Below are 16,168 nucleotides of genomic sequence, written 5' to 3'. Positions count from 1 at the left end.
AGATCCGAAGTTGGAATACGGAGTCAGAATTATTGGCTTCAACTTGCAATGGATGCAGCATTAGTCTCTGGTTTCTGGCTTTGAAGAGAAGCTCATCTTCAGAAATATATTGATTGTACTTTCCTGAGCCATGGAAGTAACATATTGGAATTCTGAATTTAGATGGTGATCCCCTTTAAAAACAGTTAAATTTAAAGGATTAGATTTATTTAATTCGTCAAAACTGTTTGACTAAATGTTGATAAACCTCGCATATAATGTGTCAAAGGCTGGGAATCTTTGGAGGAAGTCAAAGCTCGCCTCAAATTTCCTAGCACAGGGTGTCTACAGGTATAAAGAAGTTAAATTTAAAACCACTTTCAGTCAAATTTACAACCAATCTTGAGACGGACAAACAAACCACCTTCTTTCCTGCCTATTAAACAGTTTTTTTAACATCATTTCAAATTGTTGAGGCGATAAGACTCACCCGATCTCAATTTAAGACAATCTAATCCTTGAAGGCCTTTTTTATTTACATGTGTATTTAAGACATTTCAAGGACCCGCAGTCACCTTGAAAACTGTTAAAGAGTAAACCTATGCTCAATTGAAATGCGAGGAAGAAACAAAATAATCACAAGTACACAGTAAAATTATTTGTAGGGTTTTATTTCATTTTTCAACCTACAATGAGCATAAAACTCAAAGAAAACATGATCAAAGGCTATGACAAAAAGGTAAAACAGGAATAGGATGTTGACTTTACAGCTACTTACATCAAATTTCCTATCATAAAAGTGGAATAAAATGAACTGATAATTCACATTAAATGTTACATTATTTTATCCTCAATCTTTACACAATTAAAAAAAAGAAACTGCCTAAATTGTAACAGATTGGTGATTTTTTTGGCAAAGTTGATATCCCTCACATACCCCTCTGGGAAGAAAAACACTCCATTAAATGACTTTAAATACATTATCATAGCATTATCTTCAAGTAACAGATATGGGAGTTTTCTTTTCTTGGAACAATTGTTAAATTAAGTTAAAATCAAATGTAGACAGGGCTATGCGGAGAGATTCAGAGGATGCTTGCAAGTTAAAGGATACAAATGATTGGTTCACATTTACACTGAAAAAGAAGTCCCTGATGGAGGCTGTAAAACAAAATATTCACATTCTGCTTGCTTAAGTAAATATTGACATGGTTGCAGTATTTTCCCCGTTGCCTGCCCAGACATCCTCTTTCATGCTAAACAATTCAACATAGTCCAGTTTAAAATATTCACCCTAACAAACAATTTCCATGGCCAAGCCCCTCATACACACACATGCACGCACACACACACAACTCAGAAGTTGAGCTCACATTTCCATTTCCTCGAAAGGCGTGTGGGTGTAGTTAAGGAATTCATTTGTTTTTTAACTTTGTCTATCAAAATATAGAATTCATTAATAATACATGGGTGGGCTAAAATACAGAGCAAGTGAACAGAGAAAATAAAATGATACAAAGCATTTTGTTTTTGCTGAATACAGTAGCTATAGGACCACAGAGTTCAAAGTTCAGGCATTGTCAGGATTTGTCCCCGAGGAGGGAGAGACACAAAGGTAAAAAGGTCTTCCAATTACTGGGAATATGCCTTGATGCTCAGTTGTGGGTATAGTTCAGCCTTGATGCCTGATCTCGGATCAGATGTTTAGACTACCCACAATACCCTCCTGCCACTTCATTATGGCCTCATCATCTTGCCGCTGTTTTTTCTGCTCAAACTTTCTGAAATTCCTGATCAGGTCTGGCCATTGAGCAAAATTCGGTTAAGCTAAAAAACAAGTAACCGATTTAAAAAAAAAAAAAAAAAAAAAAAGAATGAGTGTATCATAGTTAAAACCACAAACTGGGATTTAAAATTCAAAGTCATCATCTGCCATGTCGATGGCCCAGGCGAACTTCTCACGCTGAGTTTTGTTGTAGATCTTCTCCACGGGAATGCCCCACTTCTTACACCTAGCACACAAAGAGAGAAGGACGGGAAAAGTTTGTTATTTTAGCACAGAGGTCCTCATTGCGCATCTTTGTCCAACAAAATCAAGGGAGGGATGGGTGATGCCAAAGATATACTGTGCAGGATTTTCCTAGAAAATGATGTACAGACGCACACAGAAATAATTCCTCTCAATCACCACTGAAGACCAACTTAAAACATGTGATGTAATATTTACGTGTAGGGCTGCAACGATTTATCGATTAATTGCCAACTATTAAAGTAGTCACCAACTAATTTTATATTCACAAAATCGATTTGGATAATTTAAAGGAAAAAAAATTCTGATTCCAGTTTAGAACATTAATATTTTCTGGTTTCTTTACCCCTCCATGACAGTAACTGAATTTCTGTGGTTTGTGGACAAAACAAGAAATCTGAGGACAATGTCTTGTTCTTTGCAGGGTTTCTACATCTTAAGGCAAGTTAAACTTTTTTAATGCCACTCGGAATGAAAGTTTAGACCAATTTTACAATCACCATAACAGATGAAAGAAAAGAAAAAAAACAGCAGCTAATGTCAAATATTTAAGGCCCCCATTATACTAATTGTCCGCACGGACAATTGCACAGCTGTGACCTGATACGGGAACATGACAAGGAAAAGTTCGGATCTTTTACACACCATGCAGTTTCTCCTGGTGACAGACCAATTATTTTGTCAAGGGTAAGACTGAACAAGGAAATACCTGGTGTTCGTTGGGTTTTCTTGGCGACTTTCTTTGCGTTTCTGACTCTGCATGTGGGATTTGACTGCCTTGATTTCTATCATGTAGTTTGCCTTTTACCAGTTTCAGCCATGCTGTGTAATCTTGTTTTAATAGCCAGTTTTTGTTAAATTTCTACTGCCCATGTTGTTCAGGTTACAGTGACAGCTAGCTACAGACAGTGGAGCCTCTGCGCTGACCATTATGGCCGGAAACAAAAAAACGAGTGTTGGTGGAGTTGGTGTTGGTTTTTTAAATGATAGATATATATATATATATATATATATAAATAAATAAATAAAAAACAGATTCACAAAATCCTTCTTTCCATATCTAAGCAGTCTGAAGACTTGTGAAAGATTGATTTGAGACATTTTAATACCAAATAAGGTCTTTTTTTAAATTAATTCAACGTCTATTAAGAGGTTCCGCGGTAGCCCTGTCTTTGGGAAACACTGATCGACATGTTTTACAATTTTAAAGATATGTTATAGATCGAACTACTAATGGACTTAATCAAAAAAATAATCAGCAAATAAATAATGAAAATGATAGCTGGTTACAGTCATTCATCTGCAGAGACTGCCCTCTGCCTGTATTTCTTATCATGTTGCGGTGTTCGGGATGTTTCTGGTTGGTGACCTTTGGTCAGTGGGCAGACAGTGCCAAAAAAAAGCAAATATAGCAAGGTGAATACGTTAAAATGAGAGAGAATCTGGAGTTGGCTTTCACTTTCATTTGCAATACAGTTTTGCAAACATTATCGGAACATTCCTGCACAGTAAGCAACACAAGTTAAAATGTTTCCCAACTTCTGAAATATTTTACAGAGTTTTATCTTACCAAGCCACAGAGATGCGAGGGTCCAGATAGTTGAGCTTGGAAGTGCCAAGAGCAATCTGCTTGTTCTCCTCACGATCAGTCGCCTGCACCTCCAGCTTCATCAGTTGCTCCTCTATCCTCTGAACTGCCTTCTTCTTGGCCTCCACGGCCCTACAGAGGAGACAACCAGCACACAAGGTTATAAATGAAACTGACCTGGGAGACAACTTTAAGTCCAGAGCAAACTTTTATATACTTACTTTTTGGATTTTTCATCTCTCCGTACTTTGGCATCAGCCTTGGCGCTCTTCAGTTCTCTCTTGGCATCAGAGAGCTGGTCCCTTTTAGCATCAATCTAAGAAAAAAAAAAAAGTAATTAGTCTAAAAAATCAGAAGCACCGATTATTGTACTTGCCTAACACTGACAGTTACATGGTAATTTTTCAACATTGAACAGGACCTTGTACATCATGTGCAAGAGCTTTCAAATATGTCAATAAATATTTTGGTGAAATTGGAAATTCCTAAACTGACAAAGCAGGACATGCCATGAATATATGGAGGGGTCAGGGCACTCATTTTAAATTGCTCTTCCATCAATTTCAAAACTCAAAACTCAAGCACTCTCAACAAAAAGACCTTGTGAATATTTACCCTCAACATTCTCATAAATTATCTTTGCTATGGTGATAAAGAGAAACATTTACCAAATCCCCTTTGAGCACAGTCACACAATGAGCAAGATTCAAGCATTTAGTGATTTTAAAATCCCTACTTGAACTTAGAGCTGAGCAATATAATCAATATTTTAAGATTGTGAAGCAAGACTAGATGTCATCTTGAATTTTGGATTATATAATAAATTGGAAGTGTTGTCTTTTCCTGGCTTTAAAGGCTGCATTACATTTAAGTGATGTAATTTTCTGAACTTACCAGAATGATCTACCTATTCTATCACTTACCTTTACCCACTTAGGCATTGTATCCACATTATTGATGACTAATGATCAGAACTCTCACCGTGTAAATATTTTTGTTAAAGCACCAATAGACAGCCCTACAATATCACTGCAATATTAATGGAGGTATTTTGAGCCCTACTTAACTTGATATTAAGGGTCCAGTGTGTAGGATTTGGTGGCATCTAGTGGTGATGTTGCAGACTGCAAACAACTGAAATTTCTTCCATGTGCCAAGTGTGTGGGAGAACTATGGTGGCCAATAGGAAAAGGCCCAGTGTTTGGTTTGTCTGACCCTGTGGAAGAGGTCCCGCTCCCTATGTAGATATGAAGCTCATTCTAAGGTAACGAAAACTATTCTTACTTTCAGTACATTAAAACTAATGAAAACATGAATGTTATATTCCATTTCTGCCATTATATTCCCCTAAACCCTACACACTGGACCCTTAACAACTGACAATTTCAGTACAACCAACAAATAAAAAGTGAGCTATAAATTAAGCTAACCATCTCAGGTGTAGCACAGGAATAAGGTCTGTCAACAGTATTCAAAAAAACAAAATAAATGTTAACCTTAGTCTGCAGGTTCTGCATCGACTTCTCAAATGTCTTTGGTGGAGCCCTCTGATGGTTACACAGGATGGCCACAGCCCTGTTGGCCCTGTTGTAGGACAAGATCTTGGCTGGAATGTTCTCTTCCGCTGAGGAGAGACGAAGAGTTAAATGAGTTTCATCAATGCAGCATGATTCATCACAGCAGTCACACCCAAATGAAAAGCCTATTATCAATTCATAACCAGCAATTCAGATGTATGACGCTGTTTGCACCTTCTATTTAACTCTGCGTGGGCCTAAATAAGGCTGGATTCCAGTTAATTGTGAATTTAGATCTTTTGACTGCAGGTATAGACGTACCACTTGTGAGCTCCTTCAGCTGCTGCTGCAGGGTGATTGAGGCGTTGTAGGTACGGAAGACTTTGGCAGTCAGACCGTCCATCAGCTCTTGAAGGTGCTTGTTCAGAACAGAAGTCTGGAGAGATACAAGAAAGTGGTTTATTAGTGCTGAAATGGCGTGTCTACCAGTATCAGACACTTAAATGTAATGTTTTAAGACATTTTCAAGATAAATTTGAACCATACTTAAGACAGATTTTTGGACAACTCGTCTTTTTCTTATTCAAGCACTGCAGGAAAGTATAGAGAGAAGTGGTGTATTTGTAGTACTGTGCAGAGGAAGGTTTTATGTAGGGATGTGATTATTGAGTGAGTCAGGCTAATCTACATTTTGCCAACAGGTAAGTACAAGTTTGTTTTTTGATTCTTTTTAATTGATTGATGTTTACTTCAAACATGTACAAGTATTTTATTCAGTGGTAGGTTCAAAGATTTGTAACATCGGAAATGGGGACTTTCATGCAGTAATGCTTAAGTCATTTTGACAAAAAGAAATTAGATACCATGTGTGGCAATGAAGACCTAACAAATTCAAATTCAGCACGTTTAAGATTTTTTGGGGCCTAAAATTGAATTTAAGACATTTAAAGACTTTGAGGATCTGCAGAGACCCTTCAAAAAAGGTAAACACTTATTTTAGAAACTGCCTTTCAAAATCAAACATCTTTCCAATAGTGACATTTTTTTTCTGCCAAAATAAATTTTATGCACTAAATAAGGATTTTATAGTTTCCTCATAGGTTGTTCTACTTACATTCAGACGATCAAACAGATCATCATCAGGCTCCTTGTTCTCCATAAACAACTGAAGATTTTTAAATACCTAGAAGAAGCAGAGCGTGCATAAATACAAGGGCAAAGTTTGAACAGTTAAAATAAAAAAAACAGTGCTTTACAGTCCTTACTCTTTTCTCCACAGGGACTTTGTTGTAGTAGCGGATGGAGTCTTTACCCAGGAAGTCAAACTCCACCACGTACTCCTGACCATCGTTCTCTGGATAGAGTTTAATGTGCTCAACTCTCAGCGAGCAGCAGCCCACGGTGTCCGCAGTCTCTCCTTCCTCCTTCTCATTACCCGCTCTCAGAGCCAGCTAGAGCACATCAGGACAGCTGGATTAAAGCCGGCTTACAGAGACATTACCCTCACTGCAGTGAGTGTTTAAGCACCCGCTAAACCCCACTTGCACGTTACAGCCATTGTTAAAAAGCAATTACACAACACTACATTCCCTAAAGCTATACACACTGCGGACAATGTCAACAGTAATCATGAAGCTCACCTTGTCGATGAAGTAGAGTGCCACAGCCCTCTGTCTGATCCTCATCTCCTTAGACTTCCAGTCTTCACGGTACTGGGCTCTGATACGGTCCACACACTTCTTCAGTCTACGAGCTGTTTCATACTTCTGCCAATCCTTCTCTCCCTGCAGACCAACAACAACAACATGGCTGAATGAATTAGATGTGACCACAAATGTGTGTCAAGCATGCACACCGTCATATGAACTCAAATTATATGAACAAGTTATTGTAGGGAACAGCTCAAATTTAAACCAGGTCAAAACCTTTTACTGCAGAACTCATCGGCCCACCTTGATCCTGGAGCTGGGGTTCAGCATGATGTACTTGATGGAACCCTGAATGTTCTCCGTCCACGACACCAGCCAAGTCACCTTGTTGTCATGACGAACCTCTTTCCACTTAGTGCCTGGAGGAGGCGCTGGGTGCTTGGAGTCCCTTCGAGGAGCACATTAATAAAACATTTAATCATTACACCCGCTTAAAACATCAGCTCATCAGCACTGGGGGAAAAACAACAACCCTTCACTCACTTGCTGCAGTTGATGATGATGTCTTGAGGCCTGATGCGACGTTTGAGCATGCCCATCTTAGGATGGTCTCCACGACCGCGAAACAGGCCCGGAGGCTCAATGCGGAAGTTAGCAATACGTTCCCTGTGGTTGTCCATGATGCAGAAGCCGTACTCCTGCAAGATGCGCTCATTCTCCTCTTTTATTTTCTACAAAAGGGTAGGGGGAATACAAACCATCAGAACTCCATTTTGTTGGGGTCAATAATTTCAGTTGTGTCAACAATCCTTCCTCTGGGTTCCCACACCTTCTTACACATTCAATTCTGTGACTTTACAAGGACTTTCAAGGCACAATTCCCTTTAATGCAAGGACCCCAGACGGCTTAGTTTGAAACACAGATCAAGGTACAGTTATAACACTAATAATTTTCATAAAACTTAGTGAGCTTTTCTTGCACAAAATACATACTTCAGGCACTTTTAAATGACAGATGTCTATTTACAAAAAACATGTAAGGCCTTGATTTGTCGATACACTGGCACCAGATACAGATATTTTTATTTTAACATGCAGGTGCTCTTAACGGATTCCCCTTTCAATTTCACACAAGAGTCACCATTCAATGGTCTCTTTCATACTGCATGTGGGAATGTTGCAGTTATTGTCTTCTTTATAAAAAGGTATGATTGTGGAAATGGGGGGTACAGAGTTGTCTCCACTTTAAGCAGGAGCAGAGGTAGTAACAGTGCCAGATTGCAGCCATGTAAAAAGGGACAGTGGACAGGATGTGACCGTGGACATTTAAGACCCATTCAATCTGAATTTAAGACAGTGTGATACTTTTTAAAGCCTTATATTGGTAAATGTTTATCTAAGACAAGGATCCACAGTCACCCTGGTTTTATGAACATTGAGTACAAAGGCAACACATTGAACATGCATAGCCACCTGATTTGTCATCATCCTGATCTCGTCCTGGAGAACACAGCTAATGCTGCCTCAACTGAGAGTCAGCCTATAATGAATACAATGTTTAAAGCAATGCTTCCTTTGATGTCCCTGAGGGCCACCAGTATTGTGTTGGAGAGGCACAGAGCGAAGACTCTGTACTTTTTTGTATATTGTTTCATCTCAGTTGTCAAATTTTGTGAAACCGACACCACAATGCAGTGAAAGAAAGATTTTTTTTGCCTTTTTGGGGTATTTTTGTTTTTGCTTCTTCAGTTACACACATTGTGATGTATTGTCAATAATTATCTTGTAATGTACCAAGTGTCACAGGATCACCCTCATAATACCATCACTTCTGTGGGCAACACATCATGATATATTGTGAGTAACTGATTTTTCACCCCTAGTGTCAATTATACAACTATGTTAAACAATAAACAACACAGGTGACACCGTCTGACCAGTGTTTTCAGCTAAATCTTCCTGTAGGGTTGACTGATATATTGTGTGGCCTAAAAAAAAAAAATTGTAGTAGTTTACCAGTTTCTCCTCCTTCGTCATGGCCTTCCTGGCTTCAGACTGTGCCTTAAAGTATTCGTTCATCTCACTGAAGTCGCACTTTTTCAGGTCTGTGATTTTAGCTTTTTCCTCTGAAGTCATTTCCTGTATTGGCAAAACATGGCACACTCAAAAACAGAAGTCTTTGAACAATTACAAGACTGCACAGAATTCTGGACTTTAGACATGAAAACCTAGATTTAGCACAAACAGATCAAGTGACAAACAGATTATACAGCCTCAATATACTTCCACATAATGTTTTGCAACTTTATGTTTATGCCGAGCACATGCTGAGACCACCCCTCTCAAACCAATCCCTCCCAAATAATTGGATTTTCAAAGTTCTTCTTTATCAAGCACATTATTTCTCATATACAGATTAATACACTTTTACATATATACATCTATATTTACTCGCATATCCCACCTGTATATAACTGACATACCTATGCGTACTTCTACTTAAAGCTCTTAGGACATTTGCAATTTTGTTTACATAAGTGCATTTTCCTCATACCTTTCTCCAATCTTTAAAGAAGTTTTTGCGGAAGATGTCCTTTGTGGTGTATTCGTGGTCCAGCATTTTGGCAAAGAAAGTTGCCACCTCTTCTGCCTCTGGGCTGAGCTTCATGTGCTTACCTGTTCAAAAAATAGGTACATTTGTCCACCACTGAGATGCTATCACATGGTTCGACAGTATTGCTCTTGACTGATGTCAAAGTTGAGTACGTGAGAAACAGAGCCTTACCATCATAGAAAAATTTGACATTACTAGGGAGAGGCTCGTAAGGCGGTGCAAACACTGGCCCTTTATGTTCCAGAAACTTCCATTTAACACCATCGGTGTATCTCTCTTCTTCCCACCTGGAATTAACAAAAATCCATGCAGTAAGAAAATACCCAAGAAACAAAACATAACTTGATCCAACAATGACATGCAAAACACCCACATTTGCCCCATCCCCACACTGATAAGTATGTAAGTATGATGCGGCTGGCTGACATGAGCAACTCACCATTTCCACTTCTCCTCTGGCTCTTTCTTTGCTTTCTTTTTTCCATCAGCAACTTCTCCTTTTTTGTTTTTTGTCTTTTTGGGCTTAATGTCCTAAAAAGGGAAGAGAAACTATGAGTTATTTCACTCACAGGTTGGCACAAAAAATGCCAGTGTCAACACCAGCCTGAGACCCAAGCCTCCCCAGTTCTTCAGGTGCTCGATAATTTTGCGCTTTCCAAAATATACTGGAGAAAAGGGGCTTCTTTTTATTGTTTAAGAGAAAATCTAAAACACAAGTTGGCATTCTGCTTATGGCCTTTGCTTACCTCATTTTCTTGTTTTCTTTTCTTGACCTTCTTGTCATTTTCAGTCTTAATTTTTTTGGGCTTGAATTCAGAGCTGAAAAACAATTTGTGTTACAAATTAGGTCACACACAACTACAAATACTCTTTAAGATGGACACATGGAAAACATACAGACGACCAATCACAAAAGGCCACTCACTCATTATCATCGTCACGTTCTCTCTTTAGAGACTTCTCATGTTTAGGAGAGTGGTAAAAATCCTCAGGCTCAGACTTCACATGTAGAGGGCTACGTAACAAAAATAAAAAACATTCAGAATCAGAAATGGCTTCATTTCAAAAAGGAATCTGCTGGTAGTGTAAATGTAGTACTGAAGTGAGATGTGGAGCCCAGACATACCTGGCAAAGCCGTTCTCTTTTTCTTTTTTGACTTTACCATCAAGTGACTTATCCTGAAAGGTTTACACAAAATTGTTAAGACAGACATTGCAAAATGTGTAACAACAAATGATAATTAAACATGTCTGCATTAGTGTTGAAACACTTTCTTTCACAGTATCAATACACCAGTAGCAGCTGTGCTTTCTTGTTCTCGCTTATTGTTAGTTTGCTGCAGTTATTCTGCTGTTCTTTGCCACTTAGAGAAAAGTCGTTGTCAAGTTATATACTCGTTATATTTAGAATTCTAAAAAAAACTTTAAACTGTATGCTCTCAATGTCAATCTTCCCGTTGTATCAAAAACAGTAAACATTTTTTAAGGTTTGGTGTCGAACACTCATCTGCATAATAACAGCCAAATGACAGTCCAGTCATTGTCAGATACTGTAATTGAGATGGTTAATCATAATTTTAACAAACTAAAATAATTATGAATTAACACTTATTTTTCTGCATGAAACTGTTTATTACTACTGAGTAGTAGAAACTAAAGCGCCTTAACTATTTAGTCATCATCAGAGGCCACTGTAAGTACTATATGATGACCAACTAAGAATACACTTTTTTTGTTCAGCAAAGGCAGTAGCAAACCAAATTCTCAATTCTGACATTCTTAACTCTGCCAAAATACAAACACAGTTAACTAGCTACATGAAGCCACCTGAAATTATGTGAAACCAAAAAAGTCCACACTTGTTTGCTCCATTTTCTATCTGTGTCTCTGTTCATTTCCATGTCCTGATTCAAAGAACAGATTGGTTGAAATCTGATTGAAAGAGAAGATCCAAACAAAAATGAATGAGCTTTAAATTTTGTTCTAGCTGCGGGCTGTGAACATGCATGTATGTTTTGACAGCTTAATATTGCAGAATAATTCATGATGACGAACCCTAAAATCAAAACATTACATGCACAACTGTGTGAGCGTTCTTCCATGAATTATGTGCATGGTAATTCACCTTCTTGTCCTTGTGCTTGTCCTTGTATTTATCTGCGCTGCCATCTTTGTGCTTCATCTTTTCCTTCTCCTTGTCTCTGTGTTTTTTGTCAGATGAGTCCTTGTGATCGCTTAAGTTATAAAAAACAACAACTATTAATTAAGGTTGTTCCACCTTCCACTATTCAGCACAGAGAATGATGCTGTAATCAAGTTATACGTCTTGACCACTTTGAGCTGATACCACCAGAAACATGCATTTATGAAGAGTCCAGAAGCACACACTTTACCTGTTGCCATGCTTTGATTTCTCACGTTCCTTATCCTTCTTGTGGTCCTTATGTTTGTGTTCCTTCTCTTTATACTTGTCTTTATGCTTGTGAGAGTCTAAGAAGAGAACAACATCACCTTCTTCAAAAGTGAACAATAATGACTTCAACAATGAACTGAATAAATGGTAGGATTGCCGTTTACCTACATCAGTAAAAGATCTACCTAATGGCCATAGCATGACCAGTTTATTCTATACACAAGTGACAAAACTAACTAAGTGCACTCAACCAGGTGCCACAGTGGAGAGGCTGAGACAGACACTTATCAACAGACAACCTGAGAAGCACTTAGTCACCCCCACATAGTTTTTCCAAGTAAAAACATGAATTAAATTGCCACACACACGGTCTGAACATGCACTACAATCTGAATGCCATACAGAATGTAGACTGAACATCTATTACACATAAGCACAGCACCACCTACTGCCCATATGAGTCCCATTGTTTATGAGATAATATGAAACAAGAGACAGGTTGAAGCATGCCAGTGAACAAAGTAGGCTTTCACCCTCTCTTAAATGGGTTATCCACAGCAGGAGGAATAAAACATCTTAGTGTAGGACAAAAAGGCAAATATCAAAATTAACAGAAACACTGTTCACACAAACGTTCATATCAAAAAACGTCACAACAAGTCTTTATGCTTTAGGGGGTTAAAGGCTATAGGAGCAGTCATGAACAGAACTGACAGCTAATAGCCTAGTCTGCTAACATGTCCTAATGACAAGTTGTCCATAATCCCCTGGTATGACAGTGTGGAACAAACCAATAGCATCCATGTTCTAGGTGAAAACATTAGTGTGAGTGACTTCTCAAAGAATCACTAAACCCAAAACAGACTTGGAGCCTTACCTTGATCAGTACATTTTACATTGTAAAACTAGTTGTCTTTATTCATCCATTATCAGAGGATGACACAGTTGATTTGTCTGAACCAAATGACTGATACATTTCCCTGCTGCGCTCCATTAGATTACTGAAGACAAACTACAGGACATATCTGACAGACTTTTGGTTATGACTCCACTCATATGTTCACAGCTGACAGCTGAAACACATACATTCAGAATATATGACTTATGGGATTGATTAGTGAACAAGTTGGGCTAAACCATCCAATGAACGCATTAAGTACAATTTGTCCTGAATGGTTGAGAGCGCTGACAAATTGTGTCATCTTTTTGAAGCATGCCAGTTAAGATGCTGTTTTAAAAAGACAGCTTTGCTTGTAAATCTGAAATCAGACAGATCAGTCTGCAGGGAATGAATACCATTATCTGACAACTAGAAGTAGAGCCAAGGCCCTTTATGTCCCACAGTCAACTGTTGTCCCATTGCTGATGAATGGAAACCAAATAAGTGGACTGATTACGTTGTCTAGATGATTTTACGATGAACAGAAGAACAGGGAAGTCAGACTCAGATCAATAATCCATGCTTGGTTGCCAGAACAATGAATAATTTAACTGAAACCAGACATGTTGAATATTTTGTCAAAAGGTAGTTCAGTGTAGAGCGTACATCCTAGAAAAAGTTAGTTCTGCTTAACTGACTTAAAACAATATGTTTCTTTGGTATGGATAGTGCTTTGTTTGCTTGATATAGGTTTTTAGAGCTTAAAGGGATAAATACTAACAGCTATTAAAAACTCCATTTAATGCTCGCTCTCTAAGATATTGTCAAGATGCTTTAATACCTAATACCTTGTTTAATTTGCAATGTGATGATGAATTAAAGTTCATGACATGGTGTGTTTACTGTTGAAATGGATGGATTCAACTTAAAACAGTCCAGTTTCTCCTTTCATGTGGAAATGATAAGTCCCTGTAGCCATAATAAAAACTAACTTTATATATGAAAGCGTTTCCGCTCGTATATTAAAAGAAGCATACTCTTGGTGACTACGTGGGATCTTAATGAAGCACTATGCCTTCGCATTTCTCCTCCTCACAGCCATCTGCACTTCACAGCCTGGGTTCAGCTTGCAGTAACGTACAGTCAGGCCGCTACACCGAAAAAGAAAATGGCGCAGAGACTAAGTCCTCAACCCCCAAACCCTCACTTTCAGGTGGGAAATGTGGCATTAAAAGCCAACTAACAAGAAATTCTAATACGCTAAACTGATAAAACACCTCCAGCTGTGTACTAATATTAATTCGAATCGAGAAAATAATATGCGGAAGAGCTTTTAATAGACCTCCCTTTTGAACAATAGGCGCTTGTGAGTGAGACAGAGGACTTAGTCTCTGGACGCCATTTCTGTCCTCTACTGAGAACTACCGTAACGTTACATTTGATCAGTGAAGACATGTCAGACTGTGAGGAAAGTCCTCATTTTAACTTGTTAGCGCCGTGTTATAAACTTACCATTGAAACGAGAGCCGCCGTCAATCTGGAAAAATCAAAAACAGATGAATGTTAATTATCGTAGTGGCTAACTAGCCGGCTAACTAACTTTGAACTTGCTGGATGGCAAAGCGAGTTTGTTAGCTAACGTTAGCCTGCTAGCTAGCCTAGCTTGCTACGCTGGCTGTTAATATGGCTTAGCGGCTGATGCCGACGCCGCTACGGCTAACATTGGCTAACGCTAACGACACATTAGATGTGGCGTTACCCCACTTTGTCTTGGGAGTTCATGCCTGGCCATACACAACTCAAAGCTAACTAGACAGTATCTTTCAGTAACATTACAGATAAAAACGCGATGAAACGTGTCAAGACGGTGTTAACAACAAAATGAGTTGGCTTATCGTTACAAACACACTCGGCTAACGCGCGCTAGCAGGCACTGTTCACAGTTAGCTAAGTTATCTTGTCAAACCACGCCAATAAAACGGTGGTAAGAACTTATACCCGTTCATAAACAGTGGTGACATTACCTGGTCCTCACTGTGGGAATGGTCCCCACTCATTTCCTAAGCGTTGTTTGATTGAAATGTCAGAAATGAGTAACGTGTAGTAGGGTAACCACACACCGGCGTTGAGATGCAGGCAGAATGAAGAAAAGACACAGTTGTGTAAGCGAGTTAAGTCCCATTTGTACACTAATGCGCATGCGCCTTAATTTAAATGGTTCAGAGCCGTGTAGCTCCTCCTCTTGACAAAACGTGTTGCTCTCAGGGCCCACGGTGGTCACACACTGTCCTGACTGAGGAGGGACACATGTATCATGAGCACAAAGTGCCCCAGGCCCAGGGATCCACTTGTTTACCCGTTTGTTGTTTGTATTCACTTAATCTGATAAGTGCCTGAGAGCTAAAGGGAGGAGCAGCTTTTTGGTAGACTGCATATTATTGGTAAAAATAACAATAACATTCATCATTATCATCATGTCTGAAGAGGTCTGTCCACTCAGATATGTGACCATACTTATGTCATTTAGTGAATATGCATTTCAACTTAACCATCTTTAAGTGATTTCAAACATGCTGCAGGCCAGAATATGCGGCACATAATAGACATGAGCCCCTCCTGCCCTCTACAACCTTGACAGCTAACAGGCCTACCCCATATCTCAAAGGCAGAGAGACTCCATATGTAGTTGAGGAATGAATTTAAATGTGCAGTGTTTGGGGAAGGTACTTTGAAAGCGTAGGCCTAATTTTGCAACCTACCAATTACCTCACACTGGGAGAAAGTTAACACAGCAAAGCTACCCCAGGGAGAAATTTAGTTTGGTTAAATTAAGCTTCTTAGAAAAACAGTTCCAACTACTTTGTCAAAAAAAGACCAAATTGACAATGTACATGTGATATGACATATCAGTATAGCATTCAAAAAAGTCACATGCCAGCATAAAATGCTACTCAATTAAGTTTAATAAAAAAAAAGTGCCCACTCACAGATCATACGTAAACCAAAAAATAAAATACCCCACTACTCATGGGAAAGTGCAAGAAATGTCAGCTTTGTTTTGTACAAGTCCATCAATCAGACATCTGCTTTCCAGAAACTACAGTCCAGGTGGGAATACTGCACCAAGCAGGATTACCTGGTTAGCCAGGTCACTACTAAAACAGCACGCAACAGCTTTTTTGAACATTTGTTAATTAACAGCAATCATCAATTACAGTATAGAAGTCATAATAAAATAAAAATAAAAAAGCATTCCTTTCCCTTTATGGTCAAAACTGATTGTAGGTTAAATAGTTAACGACACAAAAGATGTCAAAAAATTAAGTTAACTACTTGAATCACTATGCAAATACGAATGTAGTTGAACCAACAAGCTACTGCAAAATGCTAAACTACTAGTTTAATTAATTACACCTAGTTCACTCTACCCCAACACTGGAAATACAAACGTATGGTTCAGATTAATAACCATCTGAAATATCCCAAAAAGTAGGTTTCA

The 16,168-nt window shown here is 38.6% G+C and overlaps 1 protein-coding gene across 1 annotated transcript; it reads right to left on the bottom strand.

Annotated features, from left to right (window-relative positions):
* Positions 1 to 633: 633 nt before the first annotated feature.
* top1a (DNA topoisomerase Ia) lies at positions 634 to 14,850 on the bottom strand. Its single transcript, XM_033627067.2, has 21 exons — positions 14,694 to 14,850; positions 14,182 to 14,206; positions 11,770 to 11,866; positions 11,502 to 11,610; positions 10,503 to 10,555; positions 10,302 to 10,391; positions 10,123 to 10,195; positions 9,816 to 9,907; positions 9,548 to 9,663; positions 9,317 to 9,438; positions 8,779 to 8,901; positions 7,306 to 7,493; positions 7,066 to 7,210; positions 6,754 to 6,897; positions 6,379 to 6,564; positions 6,228 to 6,296; positions 5,435 to 5,549; positions 5,093 to 5,220; positions 3,818 to 3,912; positions 3,579 to 3,728; positions 634 to 1,991 (listed from the first exon to the last, which is right to left on the bottom strand). The coding sequence occupies exons 1-21, from the start codon at positions 14,724 to 14,726 to the stop codon at positions 1,889 to 1,891; spliced, it is 2,256 nt and encodes a 751-aa protein (XP_033482958.1). The 5' UTR covers positions 14,727 to 14,850; the 3' UTR covers positions 634 to 1,888.
* Between the last annotated feature and the right edge of the window lie 1,318 nt (positions 14,851 to 16,168).

Source organism: Epinephelus lanceolatus, chromosome 1 (assembly GCF_041903045.1).
Source record: "Epinephelus lanceolatus isolate andai-2023 chromosome 1, ASM4190304v1, whole genome shotgun sequence".
In the NCBI taxonomy this organism is placed as follows: domain Eukaryota; kingdom Metazoa; phylum Chordata; class Actinopteri; order Perciformes; family Serranidae; genus Epinephelus; species Epinephelus lanceolatus.
This window is presented reverse-complemented; position numbering and strand designations above follow the sequence as displayed.